The sequence below is a fragment of the Channa argus genome, chromosome 23 (assembly GCF_033026475.1).
Source record: "Channa argus isolate prfri chromosome 23, Channa argus male v1.0, whole genome shotgun sequence".
Lineage (NCBI taxonomy): Eukaryota > Metazoa > Chordata > Actinopteri > Anabantiformes > Channidae > Channa > Channa argus.
The window spans coordinates 11,659,562-11,677,081 of NC_090219.1; the positions used below are offsets into that span (position 1 = coordinate 11,659,562).

Consider the following 17,520-nt stretch of genomic DNA (forward strand, 5'->3'; position numbering starts at 1 on the left):
GATAACACCGTTAATAATCCATAGACCCAAACACGTTCGGTTTAAAATTAGTTACTGGATAACTTCCAGTGGCCCACAGACATATTTCTACATTACACTGGTTCGCACTGCCCCCTACACGCCGGCATGCTGTACCCTATCAGTGCCATCACTTCTCCAGCACTTTCAAACACGACATCCATGGGTATTAAGGCTGTTTTCATTGACACGCACACGTCCCTGTGTGATTGGAATCATTTTCTAAACTCCCAAAAGTCAAAATCTCTCCATTCCACAAGATCATGTTCCAAATCCCATCAAACTGCTAAAAGTAACAGTTTGGACTTTAGCAAAATTAACAAAAACAATGTATATCCCACTCATTCTAACAAACCCAGCAGTAAAAATTACGTCCTAAAATGCTCTTGAAGGATTTGTCCGTCATCTTTTCACATCTGTCCTAAACGTTACCTGTTGTCTCCACAGCGGCCTCTAACGATCGCAATGGGAATTTTTGTGACGTCCGCTCCACGTTCAGAAGCTCGGCGACAGGTGCGTTTTACAGTTTCACATACATGCAAGTCCGCTCCAAGAATTGAAAATATCACATAAACTAACTGTAAAAATAATCTTAATTTGGTCGTATCTTAACGTTAGCAGTAATTTCCAGTGAAATCGCATAACGCTGGGTGAGCTATCAGCTAGTGTTAGCTAGCTAGCTTCGGTAGCGTTAGCTAACAACCGCGCGTCAGGTCTAAACTGTCGGCTACACTGAAACCGTTTAGTTTTCACCCAAGAATTGTATGAGATGCAACTAATATTTTTTTCTTACAGTTCCTCTTCCTGGTGTGGATTGACGAACCTGCACACAATGCTGAAAATACGTATTCTGAAGGTAACTTCTCACCAACGGTGGATTCCTTGATGAACGGAACCTGACGCCTCGATGCAGTTTAGAAACACTCGAAATTAGCGGAGATCCTTCAATTTTAGTTTTTGATTTTTCTGACGTTTTGTAGAGTATAAACAAAGCATCGTAGTTTCTTCTGTTACTTGTTTAAGGTTTTACTGTTAAGTTTATTTTTTAGCTGTAATTGACATTTTTTAAAATAGTAGTGCTCGGGTCTGTTTGTTCTGTGCATGTTCCTCAAAGATTCCCTCACTTTGCACAATAAGACAAAACAAAGAGAGAACTTTTTTCTGGAAAATCATCAAAAATGTGCCTCCAGTTGCTGTCAGACTTATAGAACTTGTCTGAACTTTTTATGTTGCTATAATTATGACGAGTTGTAAACATAAGTGAAACCTGAACTTTATTAGTGCAGTAATGCTGCGTTTGTCAGTGACATAATTGTACATTTTGCACCAGTGTCTTTAAGCTTTGCTGTGCCAAAATCAAATGTGTGTCCATAAAAATTGACATAAATCTGCTTCAATTTTTCTGTTTCTACAAAGTAAATTGGAAATTGTGTCAGCAGTGAGTGTCGTTGTCTCTACATCTGGGCTAATGCAGGTTGAGAACCCATCCTGCCTCTGGGGGCGAGTCATTTCGGGTCAGCCCGGTGACACGGAGACCACCGAACAGTATAACAAGCTGCAGTCTCAGATGAATCTGTTCTACCAGGACGTCACTCAGGACCTGCGCAAGCTAAAACCCACATCGTTGGACGTTGGACAGGTAAAACAACACCTGCAGTCTCCCATTTATTCCCTATTTTTTTTTTTTTTTTTTTTTCACCTGCTTCGGGTTGGAGACACCTTTCTGTGACCTCAGTCGGACCAGACATGGATCGGACGTCTGTTTTACTTATTTTTTTATTAGGTCTGTGTAGTGTACTGGTCGCGGATGAAGTTATGGTGTCGGGCTGTGGTGGAGTCAGTCATCCAGGACTCAGTGTCTTGTCAGGTTTGCTGCCTTCTGGTAGACCATGGAGAACGGCTCCTCGTCCCCTCAATCCAGTAAGACTAGAACAGCATCAGTCCGTGTTAACACTGCTTCACTGCCATTTTAAAGATAATATACCATAAATTCCTAAGACTTTTAATAGCACTTGTGTTGCAAAATTAGTAAATTCTATATCTGCAGTTGTTTCAAGTTATTTAAAATTTATAAAATTCCTGGCTCAACAATGAGTTAGTGTTGCAGCTGGATGAGTATTTTTGAAAGTTTGCTTTCCATACTTTCCATTTCCATATCGTTACAGCAGAACTAACCGCTGAAAGACAGAGGGGGAGCTTAGCTGTAAGAAGAATTTTTGGTTAAAAAAACCAAAATAATACTAAGTCAAACTAAGCATTGACAAAAAATGAGTTAAACGGGGCCAAATATAATGATAGCCATAAATGCTCCAGAAATCATGCTTCATTCATTATATTCAACCAACCAAATAAAATTAAGAACAAGGTGACGTTAAAGACTTTACAAGGAGATTGTGCGTATCTCTTTGTGTTTAGGATTTTTCTCTGTGCTGTGGTTTGTGCGTTTTGTCTTTGTCTGAAAAGGATTCGAGTTGCTGTGAAGAACTTCCTCCAGCTGCCCTTTTGGGTGAGGAGATTTCACCTGGCCCAGGTCAAACCAACAACCCTACGAGTGCCTGTATGTGAAGATAAGGCACAGCTCATGTGAGACTAATTCATTGCTCAACACCGAACTGTTGATGGATTTGTGAATTATGATGAAGGAAAAGTGGCAGCTCTGAGGCACACACACACATAATGTTGCTCCTTAAACTCACTTCATGTTTGTGCTGTAAAGTTTCACATGTACTGTTAAAATAAGTTAACTTCCAGCATCACGTGTTGCTCTCTGCAGGCCATCCACTAAGTGGGACAGTTCTGCCACACTCTACCTGCACAACCTACTACGAGGTGAGGTGACTTTTCAAATCTACTGTTTTTAGTTTGGTTCGTTTAAATGGGTCTGAATGAAAATAAAAAAACAACTGTACCAAAACCCCTTAGTTCATTCTGGTTTCGGTCTGGACCCAAACAAACTCTGGAGCTGTTTGTTGCCCAGATAATTACAGCAATTAGGAGCAAAAGCCAGTCGTGAAGTTCCATGTTCTATATGTAGTTTTGCATTTTGGTTCATGTGTGAAAAGAAACTAGTCCACTGACTGAAACCAGAGCAAGCAAAGTGTAGGTTTGAGCTTGACCTTAGAGGATCAACAATGATGGGGTTGTCTTTTCACTTATTTAGGTACTGTGGAGTCTTCAAATATTAGGTTTAAGCCCTTAACTGATGTTCTCGTAGTGACTTTGGAGTTTTTGGACTTTTTTCTTTAAAGCATCCGCCCAAGCACAGGCTGTGTTACTTGAATCTGAGTGTGAATCCACCTCCATTGAGCTTTACCTCACCATTGGAAACATTAAGGTGAGCTTTAAATCTATTTTCTTTTCTTTCTTTTTTTTCTTTTTTTTTTTACATCATTTTGTTTACAGTGGCCTATTTTTGTCACTTATTCTGTCACGTCAGTGTTTACTTATTTCTTTGTGCCGATTGTCGGAATTCTTTTTTATGTTTGGAGAAATGCACGTCAAGCCTTTATTTCCTTTCATACATTCTTTAGATCTGTGTGAATGATGACCTTGTGGCCAAGAAGTTTGCATATTACAGCAAAGAGTCAGCTGACGGCAGCATCCTGGACAAAGATGACCAACTCTCTCTCATGCTGTCCACAAGCATCTTAACCCAGAGTGTCTCCATGACCTCGAGCAAGCAAACAGAGCAAACTCAACTACCACCTGGTAAACAAACAGGTGTTTTTGGGCTTTAATAAAACCAGGACAGCAGGGCAGACTGCATTTATACAGGTTTAAACTGATTTGAAAAGTTGCAGTTCAAATTTTGATATAAGTCTTTTCCAAACACAGCAGCTGTGTCACTCTCCTTTATAACACATGACTGTATTACTCTCTGAACTGAGGCTTGTTTTCAGCTATTTTGTCAAGTGTTTAAGCTTCAGTAATAATAAAGGTAAAGTCGTTTTGTGAGTATTTTTCCCATTGGCATTCAGATTGACCTAAATGTGATTTAACCCTCAGTGATGTCACACGATCTGGCTCTGGCTGGAGCTGCTCCTTTTGCACTTCAGGTCAGCAGCACTGCTCACTGTGTTAATGTCAGTACTGCGATATATATCCACACATCCTGACCTCTGACCTCTCTACTGCTTTAGAGCCATCAGCATGAAGTGGAAACCTTTAATGGAGATTGCACGCCAAAGGTCCCAGAAGAAACATTGCCTGCAGGCAGCCAGTCAGAGCACAGCTCAGATGCTGCTACAGTGAAGTAAGCACACATTTGCTTTAGTTTGGCAGTTTACCAGCATTAGAGGTGAAGATAATTGTTACAGTATATGTAACAAATAAATCTTGCTTTAGTGACTCATCAGAGGATACGGACTCCTCTCTAGCTGCAGCTCTAACCAAAAACCTCAGTCTCTTCAGGTGAGAGCTGATCTGAGTCACATCCTCTATTTGTTTCGAGACCAGCAGCACATTTTAAACATTTTCTGACAATCTGATAGTGGGAAAGCCCCCTCCTCCCTTGCAGGTTCCTGAAGTTTATGAATCCTGGCTGCAGCTACCAGCAGGCAGCCCTCAATGTGAGTACATGTACAAGTGTTTCTTAAGATAAGTGGCTCATGCTCATTTGTCACCAGAGTTTATATATTTAAAGGGATCGTGTTGGGATTTCCTTGTCCACTTTTCTGTTTTCATGCTTTATCTCACCTTCTACTTAGGAACCAAGGGTTGTTTTAATAGCCGAATGGTTAAGGTGCCAACAACTTTCACAGTTCTGTCGCTGAGCAGTAAGCAACTACTCTACAGTCTTGTCAATGAGAATCAAAAACCAGTTTTTTCTTTTTTTTTTTATTCTTCCAGGTGAGTAAACAGGAACATCTGACTGACTGCCATCCTAAAGACGTGACTGGAACCTCCAGCACCTGCAAAGAACAGAAAGTGTTTGCTGCCAACTTAACATTGAACACTGTTAATTTGCTGTGTGAATGACCAATTGTCATGTCTTACTGAACTATTTCTTTAATTGCACGATCAGTTGTTTACCTCACCTGAGTTGCAGAGCTAGGCTGCTTAAAGTTAATGGTTTGGTGTATATGTGCAACTATGAACTATTTTTTATATAAATATTCATGTTTCCCAACACAGATTAACCAGTGAGACTGTAACACCAGATGAGACCGTGTCACTCAGTATGAGGTCAGGATGCTGGCATGTGATGGATCCGTGTTTACCTACTTTATATCTCAGTATATGTTCATTAAGCTGATTGTTCTTGTCAAATGTAGTAACTGTTGTCTTTATTTGGGATTGACTTGAAATGATTTGTCTTATCAGCAGTGATAGAAGAGGAGCTGCAGGTTTTCTTAAGCGTAGTGATGCTGAACATCTGGCAGATGAAGAAACAAGGTACAATGTTCTGCTCCTGTGCTGTAGGTGTTTTGTTTCTCTTCATTAACGATAAAAAGGTGGAAAATTCAGACCTTTGAATTCCTTGGCATCCACATATATGAGATCGTCTTTTGTTTGACTAACACCACTGCAATTGTCAAGGATTCACAAAATCAACTCCACTTCTTTAGAGTGCACAGCAGAAGTGGCTTGGAGAAAACGCTGCTGGTGACCATTGAGAGCTTCTTCACATACTGCATTACTGTATGGTATACAGGCTGCTCTGGTGCGGATTAAAATAATAAATAATAAAGCACTGCAAAGGCTAATAAGGAGAGCAGGAAAGGTTGTTGGCTGTCCCCCTCCCCCAGAAGCATTTTACATTACCCCCGCAGGTCTAAAAACATCATTAAGGACCCTACTCATCCTGGATACCACATACCACCAGGCTCACGTTTTTTTTTCCCCTACTGCTGTTGCCTTACTGAACTAACACTGAACTAGTTGATTACTGCTGCCAAGCTCTTATTTTTGCACCATGCTCAATTCTTTATTTTTTGAATTTTTAAAAAGTTTTTATTCAGATGTATTAATTTGGCCTCTGTGCCGTATTTATTCTATTTTACCCGATTCATTATTTTTACTCATTTGTCTTATGAATAGTGTCCTGTGAATACGTTCTCCATACACAAAGATGCTGCCACTAGTTTTGTTGTATGCACCGATACAATCGCAGCACTTCGATAAATGTCCAAACCTATTTTATCAGCAGCTCCGATACATCAGTGGAATTGGGAACAGCAAAGGCGGGGAAGACATGGAAGAACGAAGAAAACTCGGTCTGTTCACGGTGAGCTGCAGATCTGGGAGGAAAATCACAAACATTTTATTAGTTTAGTTTTATTTATTTGTTTAACCAGGTGAGTTAATTCAGAGCCAATTCTCATTGACCGCCGAGGGTTCTGAATGCTGACTATTATGCTCGATCGCAGGCTTTTGGAGTGGTTGAACCCAGATCCTCTCAGGTCTAGTCCAGACCCTGCAGATGACACGATACAGGTCAGTTTACTATAAACTTAGCCAAAATTAAGTGTTAAGATTTTGCTGATACTTTGTAGCATGAACATTGTTGGATCCTATTGTGGTGGCATCTCAAAAAACACCTGGATTAATGGAATCCAACAAGCTGAATGAGACATTTATCTGTTCAGTTGGCTGCTTGTTGATTGATTCTTGAAAGTAATTATTCATATGGACGTGAGGAGATGGGGCATATGTGTTTTGTTTTATGTGGTATTTATTGGTGTGTGAGTAAGTGGTATTTTAGGTGAGCTGACCCATTTTTGAAAACCGGTGGTGACCCAGGTTTTAGTGGATGGATTGATGAGAAATTGACCATACAGGACATAAACACTCATAAGCAAGTGTTCCTGCTGCTCTTCTACTCTGGTGCAGCAGGATCTGCTTGCTGTTGGAACAAAACCAAACCCCAGCAGGTGATTAGTGATCATTATGATGATGTGTCCATATTTACAGTTTATCTGTCTTTCTTAGGTTGTTCCTTGTGATCCCAGGGAGAGTGGGATTGTAGTTCACTCCGCCCTCCCAGTGGAGCCCTGCACCAGCCTGGATGACGCCCCTATCACTGATGCTATACGCTGGGTAAACAACAATGTTTAGACTTCAAAACGAGGAGGGGGAAACTGAAGTAAGATTAACATAGATTGTAAGAGACTTCAAGCAGTCTACAGAAATGTGCAGCAAAGTTGTTTTATTGATGAAAGGTTTGGGATTTAACACTGGTTTTGTCTTAAGTCCCATAAAAAAATCCAGGCAGTAATGTTAATTTGTTTTAAAAATAATGTTCAAATAAAGTTTTTTTTTTTTTTTTTTTTTTGTTAATGTTAGTGTAATGATTAGTCTTTTCCATTTTAATTGGGTTGTGCCCACTCCTGTTAATCCATTACCATGTTACTGTGTAAAGCATTTTTCACAGGTTAGAAATTCCAAAACAAAACCAAACCTGACATGTATAAAGTAGTTTTTTCTTCTGGGATAATTGTTCACTTTCGCCACACTGTAGAAAAACGAACACTGAATATTGTTATTATATATTCAGGAAAAGCTCAAAATATACCATAAATGGTGACAGATTATAAAGGTTCCAGTATGTTGAGAATGTTCTTTTTTTGTCTTTTGTGATTTGTGCTTAGAAGGTAATAATGCTCAAAAGTTTCTGCTGTCAGACGACACAGATGTACGACAGTCAGAAATGATTTGTCTTTCATCTTTCCAATTGTACAAGTATCAACAAAAACAAAATTGTAGCAAATGTTAAACTTTGTCACTTACTTCACATTCGCGAATTAAAATCCAAACAACTGTTTGGCTGTTGACAATTTTCTTAAATAACCTTTTTTAGTTCCCTCATTAAAACAAATAAAATCTTTGATGTCCTCATTCGCTCTGTCAATGAGAACATGCTTTCAGGTCCCTTCACATACATTTCAGTATTGGAATTGAAATACGGACTCATTGTTCACGGCAGTGACACAACCAGAAAACACTTAACAGAACCAAGTGGGTTTGTTTCTAGTGAGCAAATATTATTTATAGTGTACGTTACAAAACATATTTCAAATAATTCCAAAGTTATAAGGGAGTGGGTAAGGTTTTAATTCAAACTAGTGAATTTGAACGATTTCTCAATTTACACGAGTGTTGTGGTAACTCATGTATGTATGTAGGACATATCTGTTTAAAACGGTATAAACAACAAAACTGTACATTATAAAAAATAGGACATTGTGTTCTAGGAGAGGATGCATATATTTCACAGGCAGCCTAACTTTATTGCCAATAAGGTTTTCTAAATTTGGTCAAATCGCTTTTTTCATGAAAGCTTAATGGTAGTTTACATAATTCATTCTAGTTTACTTAACATTTTAATTGGTATATTAATCATGCTAATGTTTGTGTTTAACTAACTTGCTGTAATCAAAACGTGTGAACTATGATTGCATACAACATTTCCATCTTCATGTCAGCTCTGTCATCCCTCTTCTATAGGAGCATGACTATAAGGAAATAAAATATTGTATTTTCACAGTCAAATTTGTCATTTTGTTAAATGACAAATGATTCAGTTAAAACTTTATACTTAAAGTAGATGGTGAGTCCCTAGGCATCCTCTGTTGTGAGAGGTGTGCAGCACTGTGCACAGGTACTGCCTTGAGGTGGGCGCATTCTTCACATTTCACAAATACAAGTGTTAATGTAACTCAAACTATGGAAAAAGCTGGAGGCCATTTCTTTATACTGTATGTAAGGTTGCCCCCAGATGTCCTTGATCAGAGATGGCAGGCTGTGTTCTCACCCTGATTATACAGGACGCATGGGGAAAAAAGTTGATTGTGAACCAGGACTAATGGATGGAAGGCCCAGTACAGATGTTGTTTGTTGCAAGAAGTTTGTTTTAGAAAAATGTGTTTATTCACGCTGAAGCCATGGTACATGCTGAACTTTTAAAAGTAGCTGCCTCTCTGATTCCAGGTGTTGCGGAGGAAGCAGTACAACACTCTGTCCCCAGCTGACCGTTACAGCTGGCCAGCTGTGGCTCGAGGATGCAACACCGTTGTGGTGTCCCACAGTGCCGACCAACCACTCAGCTACTTCGCCCCGCTCCTCACACACATCCTGCTTAACTCAGTCTTCAGCTCCTTCACTTCCATGACAGGGGTGAGTCTATTTGTTTGTACAGCACCGTTTGATTGACCATGCTTTCACTGATTCAGTTATGGTCAGCCTTGTAGCTTTCTGAGGAGGGTGTTGTAAACCTGTTTCTTTTCAGCCAATAGCCGTGGTGTTGTGTCCACGCTGGGAGAAGGTCCAGGCAGTGTATGACCTGCTGGAGGAAAGAAAAGTTGCCCAGATTCTCCACCCCATCATGATGCTGCTAGGCGTCGGCAAGGATGAGGCCAAAGCTGTGAAGATCCCCCAAAAGTGTAAGGAATGCACAGACCTCTAAGTGTGCTAGTGGTCAGCTGTTGACTGACTCGTTTGTTTTTACTTTTACTAGGCCTGCTACTGGTCACCACTCCCTTCAGTCTAGTCCGGCTGCTGTCCTCTCAATGCTTCATGTTGCTGCGTCTGTACCACCTGGTGCTGGATGAAGCTGACCAGCTTTTTACTCTTGCTCCAGATCAGGTAAACAGCTACTGATTAGTTACAGGTGTCAGTCACTACGACAGTAGGCAACCTGAAAATGATATGATCTAGACAGCAAGATACTTTATGATGTAAATAAAAAAAAGGGGAAAATGTCTTTTAAAAAGACTATTTTAATACCGCTGCAGAAATAAAACGCATCCAGTTTGCAGACTGGATTTAACAGTCCACAACCAAGATATAGATTTTTCTAGCTTTCTCTTTGCTTTCGAATTATTCTTCGAATTAAGCTTATCCACAGCTGACAACATTATACAACTGATCATCTTCTGAATTTATAAAAAGCCTGCTTAAATTGACTTAGACATTTTCAGCGCAAACAATGCATTATCGCAGGAAGAAAGTTTAACGCTTTTAGAAATCATGAATATTTTATTCTAGATGGCGACAATCTTGCAACATTTCCAGAAGGTGACCTCCAGCGAAGAAAAGGCTTCCTGTCCTCAGCAAATTGTTGCTGTTGCAAAGCACTGGACCAGTCACATGGAGGGTTTGTTAGCCAGTCACATGCCGTACCCCTGCATTGTAATCACAGCCCCTGAGGAAGCTGCTCTTTATGGCAATGTTCAGCAGGTCAGTCTTTATTGTTCGAACTTTAAATTCAAATTCAGAGATTTCAGTTATTTTCTGTGATCATAAATGTTTATTTTGCTACAGATCATCCTCATGACTGAGGAAAACAATAAGACCTCAGTACTACTGGGCGCATTGGATTTTAACCCAGATGTCGGCCAAAAGACTTTGATCATAGCCCACTCTGCTCAGGAGGTTGAAGATGTGTTCAAGGTAAAATCATGTGTGTTGTAAGCCTTTTATTTAGGGCTACTCTCTGCTGAACACATCGGCAAACCTTCTCGTGTGTGGCTGATCTTACTGTGAATTACTCAACTGTGTTTAACGTCAATTATAAGATCAATAACAATAATAAAAAAGGGGGGGGGGGGGGGGCTGTAGCTCATCTGGTAAGGCAGTCGCCGTGGTTCAATCCCCTTTCCCGGCTATATGTCGAAGTGTCTCTGGGCAAGACACTGGACACCCATAAGCCCATTCCCATCCCCAGCTGTGCAGTGCCGGTCCAAGCCAGCGTAAAATCTGTGCCAAATCAACATCTGGACAATGATCCGCTATGGTGACCCTGAACTCACGGGATTTACCTGCTTTAAGCTGCACATTTGTGACACATGGCAGTGAAAATTATGAAGAAATCACTTCAATAAATGTATTCACAGCATTTTCAGAAAAACAGCTGCTGTATTGGAATTATTTCCTCCTGTCCATTATTGTAAATTCAAGTGTCATTAGAAAATGGTCAGACATAAGAGAATTATGAGGAAATGTTGTTAAATTATCAGTTTCAATGCCATATGTAAGGACAAGGTCTAAGGTGTGACTGAAACAAACATTTTGGGAAAAACCAATTGAAATTAATTAAACGCAGTGTTGAGACAGTTACTGTCAGCATCTACATGAATGTTAAAGTCACCCACTATAATGACTTTATCTGTACTAAGCACTAAATCAGATAGAAAATCAGAAAATTCAATCAAAAACTCTGAATAAGGGACTGGAGGACGGTACACGATAACAAATAATGAGTTTTCCAGTTTGGGTGTGAAAGGCTAAGAGTAAGACTCTCAAATGAGTTATAACTATGTTTAGGTCTAGGAATTATTGATAAGCTAGAGTGAAATATTGCTGCTACTCCTTCACCTCGGCCTGTGCTTCTAGAAAGATGATAATTCGTATGACTTGGGGGGTTGACTCACTCTAACATATTATTCCTGCTGCAACCAAATGCTTCTTGCTTTCTGTAATGTGGAACATTACCACCAGTTGTCTTTTCATAATACCATAATGCGATGCATCAACAAAAGACAGGAGAAGCATCTTTCCACGTTGCATTGTCTAAAGATTTAATACATTGATGACATCTGACGCATCATGGAAGAAGCATCCAAAGGACTGTCATCCTTGAGGTTTACTAGTGCTTTTCTAATCTTCAGGCTGTGAACAACAAGTCAGTGTTCTGCCTCAAAACCCACGAAGGCTTAGCAGACCAGTTTGACCTCGTGATCCAGCAGTGGAGGAAGGACATCGGCCCTGGCACTCAAGTTATTCTTGGTAATCTGCATAACTTTCTGTTGGCAGTAAGAACAACATTTACACACCTCGAACATTAACAGTGCTGCTGCTTTTGTGGTTTTACCTGTAGTGACAACTAATGAGTGTTTGAGGTGTCTTGGGATCCGAGACGCAACTTGTGTAGTGCACTATGAATTCCCCACTTCTCCCAAACTGTTTGGCAGCCGTCTTTTCTGTATGGCTGAAAACTTCAGAAACCTCTCACAACAAGTAAGACCAAACAAGTTGTTGCACTCTGGATAATTTGGTGGATAAAGTTTCTTGCATCAATAATATTTGCATTTACGTCTCCAGTTACAGCGGTGCCCTGGATGAAATTTCTCTGTGATTAATCCCTTACCATTCTCTCCCAGGATCAAGCCGAGAGGTCTCATCTCCCGACGTCAGTGCTGCTGATCTCGGAGAGGAACTCCCCTCATGTTGTTGGGCTTTTGCGTTACTTGGAAAGAACCGACGCGGCGCTGCCTGCTGAATTGCTGTCCTTTGCCCAGGGCATCCATGAGGCCCGGGAGGACCAGAAGATCAGCAGACCCCTGTGCAGATACCTGAAGAGCTTTGGAGTTTGCAGGTCAGCTTAGAAACTTCAACTTATCGATTATTAATCATTATGCATCACTGACTGCCACAGGGTCTTGTTTTGATTAATACTTTTATATAGAGCATCCAGAATTTTACTCCAACACGATAGCAAAAGGTGTTTAGAATGATCAGATGTAGATTATACAGGGTGACCAGATTTTCATAATCTTATTATGTGTGTGTTCTGCAGAGAAAACAGAGTGTGTCCGGATCGTCACAGGTTCATTTCTCGGCTGGATCGGTCTGAGCTCCCTGCTGCCGGAGTCATAGAGGTGAGGCTGTTCAAATCGTTTCGTTTTGTTGTGTGAGCTTCTGATTTGAATCGATTCTTAAATAGAGAATACTACTTTACAGAACTTATTCAATTAATTGATTTATTTGTAAGAAGACACAAGAATTGCTTTTACTTACTTCAAAGTATTTAATTAAGTCAAAACCAACAAACTGAAGCAAATAAACACGTATTAGTCAGAGGGACTGAAATTCTACATTCTGATATTTGGATTATTTGTTTAAATGGAAGAGTCTATGCTTAATCAATGTTTTCTGTGACTAGACTGTGCTGATAGATGTATAGCTTTACTTTTTCTATTATCTTTTTAGATCCAGAAATGGAGCAAATTTTCACATAATTAGATTAAAATGGCTATAAATGTTTTAATAATATTTTTAATGACTTGGCTGCTCTCAGGTTGTGCCTCTCCACATCAAAACGGCATCAGTCTTCTATGGTCGCATTGCTAAGAAAGGGGACAGTGGTTTTGACAACATGTTGTCTGAGATGGCTTCTTACTATAGAGATAAGAAACCAGGAGCCGAGGACTTTGTGGAGGGAGGTTTATACGCTGTGCAGGAGGGCGACATCTTCCACAGGTTTGACGAAATTACGATTTAGCAGATTTGCTTTTTTACCTTGCTGAATTAGATGTGGTTAATTTACTGATTTCTAAACTCAATTTTATTTCACTTGCTTTACCAGAAGAGATTTTTCTGGATCAGAGCTTCATAGACAAATGTTTATAATGTGACTGTGTGCTCCCTGATAGGGTGAAGGTCCTTTCAGTCCCAGCCCGAGGTGATCGCCTGTTTTTCAACGTCTTGGTTCAGTTTATTGATGTGGGAAAGGAGGAGGTGGTAAAATCGCATCAAATCCTTCAGCTGCCAGAGCAGTTCCACACTCTTCCCAGCCAAGCTGTGGAGATCATCATTGGCCGGGTCAAACCAGTCGATGCAGAAGCCGACTGGCACCCTAAGGTTTCCCACCATCTACACACTACCATTTATGCTTTTAAATTTCCTCTATTAGTTTGCTCGGGTTTATTCATCTATGTTTTACTTGATGGTCAGGGTGAGTTAAAGCTGAAACCACCTGACACTTGCCCAACACTCTGACACACATGCAGTATATTTCCAAAAGTATTCGCTCACCCATCCAAATAAATGAATTCAGGTGCACAAAGCAAGGTCCATAAAGACATGGATGAGTGAGTTTGGTGTGGAAGAACTTGACTGGCCTGCAAAGGGACGTCATATTACACTATGGATTAAGAATGGGATGTCACTAAAGTTCATATGGTTCTAAAGGCAGGTAAGCGAATACTTTTGGCAATATAGTGTATGTAGAAAAGTCTTATTTAAGTAAAATCTACCACTCAGACTAAAAGGAGATGTGTTTAACTGCTCGAGATGTTTTTATAATCCAAACAAAAACAGCAGAGAAGAAGATCACTGTTAAGGATTCAGCACCTTATAATACATTTGTTTATACAGACTTTATTACATTCTGGTTGGGTGGAGTTATTTTGTTTTTCAAATAATTTCAAAATATCTGTAATTTAATTTTTCCAGTAAAACTGTCCTCACACTCAGTATTAAATCTGATGGGTTTAATAGTAAAAAGGCTTGATGCCATTGTGTGGAAAAATATGTTGTGTGGTAAACGTGTAATTAGACGTATTTTTTCCTGCAGACCTCTAGAGCCATCAGCCAGAAGATCCGAGGTCTGCAACATCGAGCCAGAGTGGTCCTCAGTCTTGGAAACACCGTTTTTGTCGATCCCATGGTATGTTTTCAGTGAGTCGTTGCTTCATTTTGTCAAGAAGTTAGTAATGGTTAAACACATCTGAGTTAACGACTGTCCACTGTTTGCAGTTTGTAATATGTCTACACTCGAAAAGTAAAACTAAAATGAGACAAAATTGAATCTGTATGTGAACATGTGGGTCTGCTTTGGATGCTGTGGCCATGAGCAATAATTGATGTGTTTATTTGTTCAAGATCCGGGTGACCCAGGTGCCAGGTATTAAAACGGTCATTAACGAATACAGTGTACAGTCTGAGATCCTGAACACTGGGATGGGAGTCCGCAACCCAGAGCATCTGGATCTGTTGAAGGCATTGTGTAAGGGGGGCGAGCCCAGCAGCTGTAGGGAGGCGGGTCACGATTCTGAGTAAGCAAATGCTTAACTGACTAAACTGCCCTTTTAATGGCTTAAGTGGAAGGTAGATGTGACGATGTACCAGCAATCTGCTCTGAATTAAGACTGAAGCAGCACGATTGTATTGATGGTTATAGGTTGGGGGGTCGTTCGATGTCTTTGGAGGTCAGGATCAAAGCTGAGGAAGTAGTTCTGGCTGGAGCCTTCAGAGCAGCTGAGGTCAAGAAGCTCACAGAGCCTCCGCAACTTGAATCCTGTGAGTCATTAAGTCCAGAATCTTCAACAAACCAGTCTGCAGAACCAGCAGGACCTGAACTCTGCCCAGTCCCACTTGGTAACCATGAAGCCCTGTCAGATATGTGGGCTGTGAATGAACAGAGAAACTCCCACACTCCTGATCTGAAGTCAAAACACATAATGAGGTTAGTGTCCTCACTGAGGAGCTCTGCTCATGTAGATTAAACCTATTACACAATCTAGTTGGCTTAGCTGAGTTAGGATTACTTTATATTGTGGAAGTTATCCCTCATCTCACAGTTCTTTACCAAAACCTATTTGATTAAATCCAGTATTTAATATGTGATGTTTTGAAGATGTCAACATGAGATCGTGACGTCTGATTCATCCAGAAAGTCACTGACTTCTGAGTACAAATTACAGCTATACATCTATCAGCACAGTCTAGTCACAGAAAACACTGATTACGCATAGACTCTTCCATTTAAACAAATAATCCAAATATCAGAATGTAGAATTTCAGTCCCTCTGACTAATACGTGTTTATTTGCTTCAGTTTGTTGGTTTTGACTTAATTAAATACTTAAATCAAACTTTCTGGTTCTAACCCAAAGGAACGGAGATGGAGCAGAAATCTGTCCCACAACCAGCCTGAATACTCGGCGCAGCCCCTCTGAAAATGGTAAAAATACCGTTAAGTTTTTTGTTTGGAATAAATGTCATACAGAGAGTAAAGCTAACTATTAATAGAGAATGTGCAGTTGACATAATGCCATAGATGATTGACATCTTTTTGTGTTTGGGCCCTATTATGAGAGCCCTGCACCGTACTAAAGCAGTGCAATATGCATTACATATTACTCAGAGACTAGCCCTGTAATATTATGCATCACCTCATTAGTTTAGTGATATTATTACTAGTGAATTTATGCAGTTGCTATGTAAAGAAACCATATTCATATTCACATAGTCCAGATCATTTATGTTGTCTGATGATGGACAGCAACAACTTTGTGTCATGCAGTGTGTCAGGTTGTGTTGTTGCTACAAACTGTGAAGGAACTGAGTTGGCCTGTAGAGGGGTATGTGGGGATAGTATCAACAGGGAAATCCCGGTGTTTTGAGTGGATTCAGTCGAAGCGTAAAGAGGTGAGTTGCTAGCTAGCAGCGTTTTTGTGTATACATGAACGTTTGGATAGCTTATGTGGGAGCACTGGAGCTGACAAACGTTAGGTTTAAAAGCATGAGAAAGTTTTGCAGAGATGTGTAGCTGCTATTCTACAAGTATTTTGATAATGGGTTTATTCGTTTTACTTTGGTGTCTTGTTTAGTTAAAGAGGACTCCCAGCTTACTTTTGTGAGGATGACTGAGCTTTCAGTTTGCAGGTGTCCTGGCTGGTGAATTTTGGAGATCTTGCACACAGCTACTGCAAAACTGTTGATGGGATTTTAATTTCATGCAACGAGCACTCAATTCAAAAACTGATGATGTCTTGGTGTGTGAGTAAGTTTTCCACCAGGCTCGCTAATCGAGTCTACCTGATATATTGTTGCTAACTATTATTCCTATACTATTGTTGGGACTGTGGCGCAGCAGGTAGAGCGGTCGTCCACCAGTCCTACAGTGTTTGGTTCGATCCCTGGCTCCTCTGGTCACATGTTGAAATGCAAGACACTGAACCCCAACTAAGTTGTTCCCGTTGAGTGTTGGCCAGCTGTATAGCAGCTCCCCCATCGGTGTGTGATTTCTTATTCCTGTGTAGACTACAGTCCATGTTGTCCTTTGTTCTTTTCAGTAAAAGTTGCTCCGCCTATTAAACACCGGTTGGCATCATAATTGTTTTGGCAGAAATAAAACGCAAGAATCTCTGTTCTTGCAGTTTGCTTAAGTGCAATGTATTGATAAGTATTTTACTGTCCAGCAAAACAGTCTAGTGCCTGATACAGTTCTTGGTATTTGCAAGTACTTGTAATTGAGCTCAGTCTGGGTAAAGCTGGTATTAGCAACATCCCTATTTGAAAGATTTGAGACTTGGTAACTGTGTTTATTTTAGGGAACTTTTTGCAATAACAGAATATTTTGTCTTGAATCTGAGAAAAACGCTTCTGATAATAGTTTCGATCAGTGTCAGCATAAAGTCAGTCATATGGATAAAGCAGGAGGTTTATATATCTGTTTATTATTCACATTGTGCGTGTGTGTGTGTGTGAGAGCAGGTTTACTTGCTGATGAACAACAAGGCAGCAGCAAGCATATCAACATCAGCACCAATGGAACAAATGACAACTCCGCAACAAGGTAACACGGCTCAATTATAGAAAACAGAAAAGCTATAGGAAAGATTGAAAATTTCTCTTTTACTGCAACTTCTGTACATACAAATATACATGTTTCCTGTATCCTCTTTATCTATTGTATTTATATACAGTATGTACCTAGGTACTTTTATTAATGTTTATTAATCACAGTTCAGAATCCAGACTGTCGACATCGAAGTTGAGT

At 40.1% G+C, this 17,520-nt stretch overlaps 1 protein-coding gene across 1 annotated transcript in view; it reads left to right on the forward strand.

Annotated features, from left to right (window-relative positions):
• Nucleotides 1–173: 173 nt before the first annotated feature.
• The window catches only part of tdrd12 (tudor domain containing 12), a 29,237-nt gene continuing 11,890 nt past the window's right edge, over nucleotides 174–17,520 (forward strand). Inside the window, exons 1-32 of the mRNA XM_067493895.1 lie at nucleotides 174–531; nucleotides 814–874; nucleotides 1,493–1,657; nucleotides 1,802–1,938; nucleotides 2,482–2,601; nucleotides 2,792–2,847; nucleotides 3,267–3,352; nucleotides 3,549–3,726; nucleotides 4,024–4,073; nucleotides 4,158–4,270; nucleotides 4,363–4,428; nucleotides 4,535–4,591; nucleotides 5,320–5,412; nucleotides 6,164–6,244; nucleotides 6,387–6,453; nucleotides 6,949–7,056; nucleotides 8,947–9,132; nucleotides 9,245–9,398; nucleotides 9,473–9,600; nucleotides 10,003–10,194; nucleotides 10,279–10,407; nucleotides 11,625–11,742; nucleotides 11,834–11,973; nucleotides 12,117–12,331; nucleotides 12,533–12,614; nucleotides 13,034–13,215; nucleotides 13,389–13,596; nucleotides 14,312–14,404; nucleotides 14,620–14,792; nucleotides 14,918–15,202; nucleotides 15,632–15,699; nucleotides 17,235–17,316. Coding sequence (XP_067349996.1) covers nucleotides 851–874; nucleotides 1,493–1,657; nucleotides 1,802–1,938; nucleotides 2,482–2,601; nucleotides 2,792–2,847; nucleotides 3,267–3,352; nucleotides 3,549–3,726; nucleotides 4,024–4,073; nucleotides 4,158–4,270; nucleotides 4,363–4,428; nucleotides 4,535–4,591; nucleotides 5,320–5,412; nucleotides 6,164–6,244; nucleotides 6,387–6,453; nucleotides 6,949–7,056; nucleotides 8,947–9,132; nucleotides 9,245–9,398; nucleotides 9,473–9,600; nucleotides 10,003–10,194; nucleotides 10,279–10,407; nucleotides 11,625–11,742; nucleotides 11,834–11,973; nucleotides 12,117–12,331; nucleotides 12,533–12,614; nucleotides 13,034–13,215; nucleotides 13,389–13,596; nucleotides 14,312–14,404; nucleotides 14,620–14,792; nucleotides 14,918–15,202; nucleotides 15,632–15,699; nucleotides 17,235–17,316 — 3,836 coding nt within the window. The 5' untranslated portion in view covers nucleotides 174–531; nucleotides 814–850. The remainder of the gene's footprint in view (nucleotides 532–813; nucleotides 875–1,492; nucleotides 1,658–1,801; nucleotides 1,939–2,481; nucleotides 2,602–2,791; nucleotides 2,848–3,266; nucleotides 3,353–3,548; nucleotides 3,727–4,023; nucleotides 4,074–4,157; nucleotides 4,271–4,362; nucleotides 4,429–4,534; nucleotides 4,592–5,319; nucleotides 5,413–6,163; nucleotides 6,245–6,386; nucleotides 6,454–6,948; nucleotides 7,057–8,946; nucleotides 9,133–9,244; nucleotides 9,399–9,472; nucleotides 9,601–10,002; nucleotides 10,195–10,278; nucleotides 10,408–11,624; nucleotides 11,743–11,833; nucleotides 11,974–12,116; nucleotides 12,332–12,532; nucleotides 12,615–13,033; nucleotides 13,216–13,388; nucleotides 13,597–14,311; nucleotides 14,405–14,619; nucleotides 14,793–14,917; nucleotides 15,203–15,631; nucleotides 15,700–17,234; nucleotides 17,317–17,520) is intronic.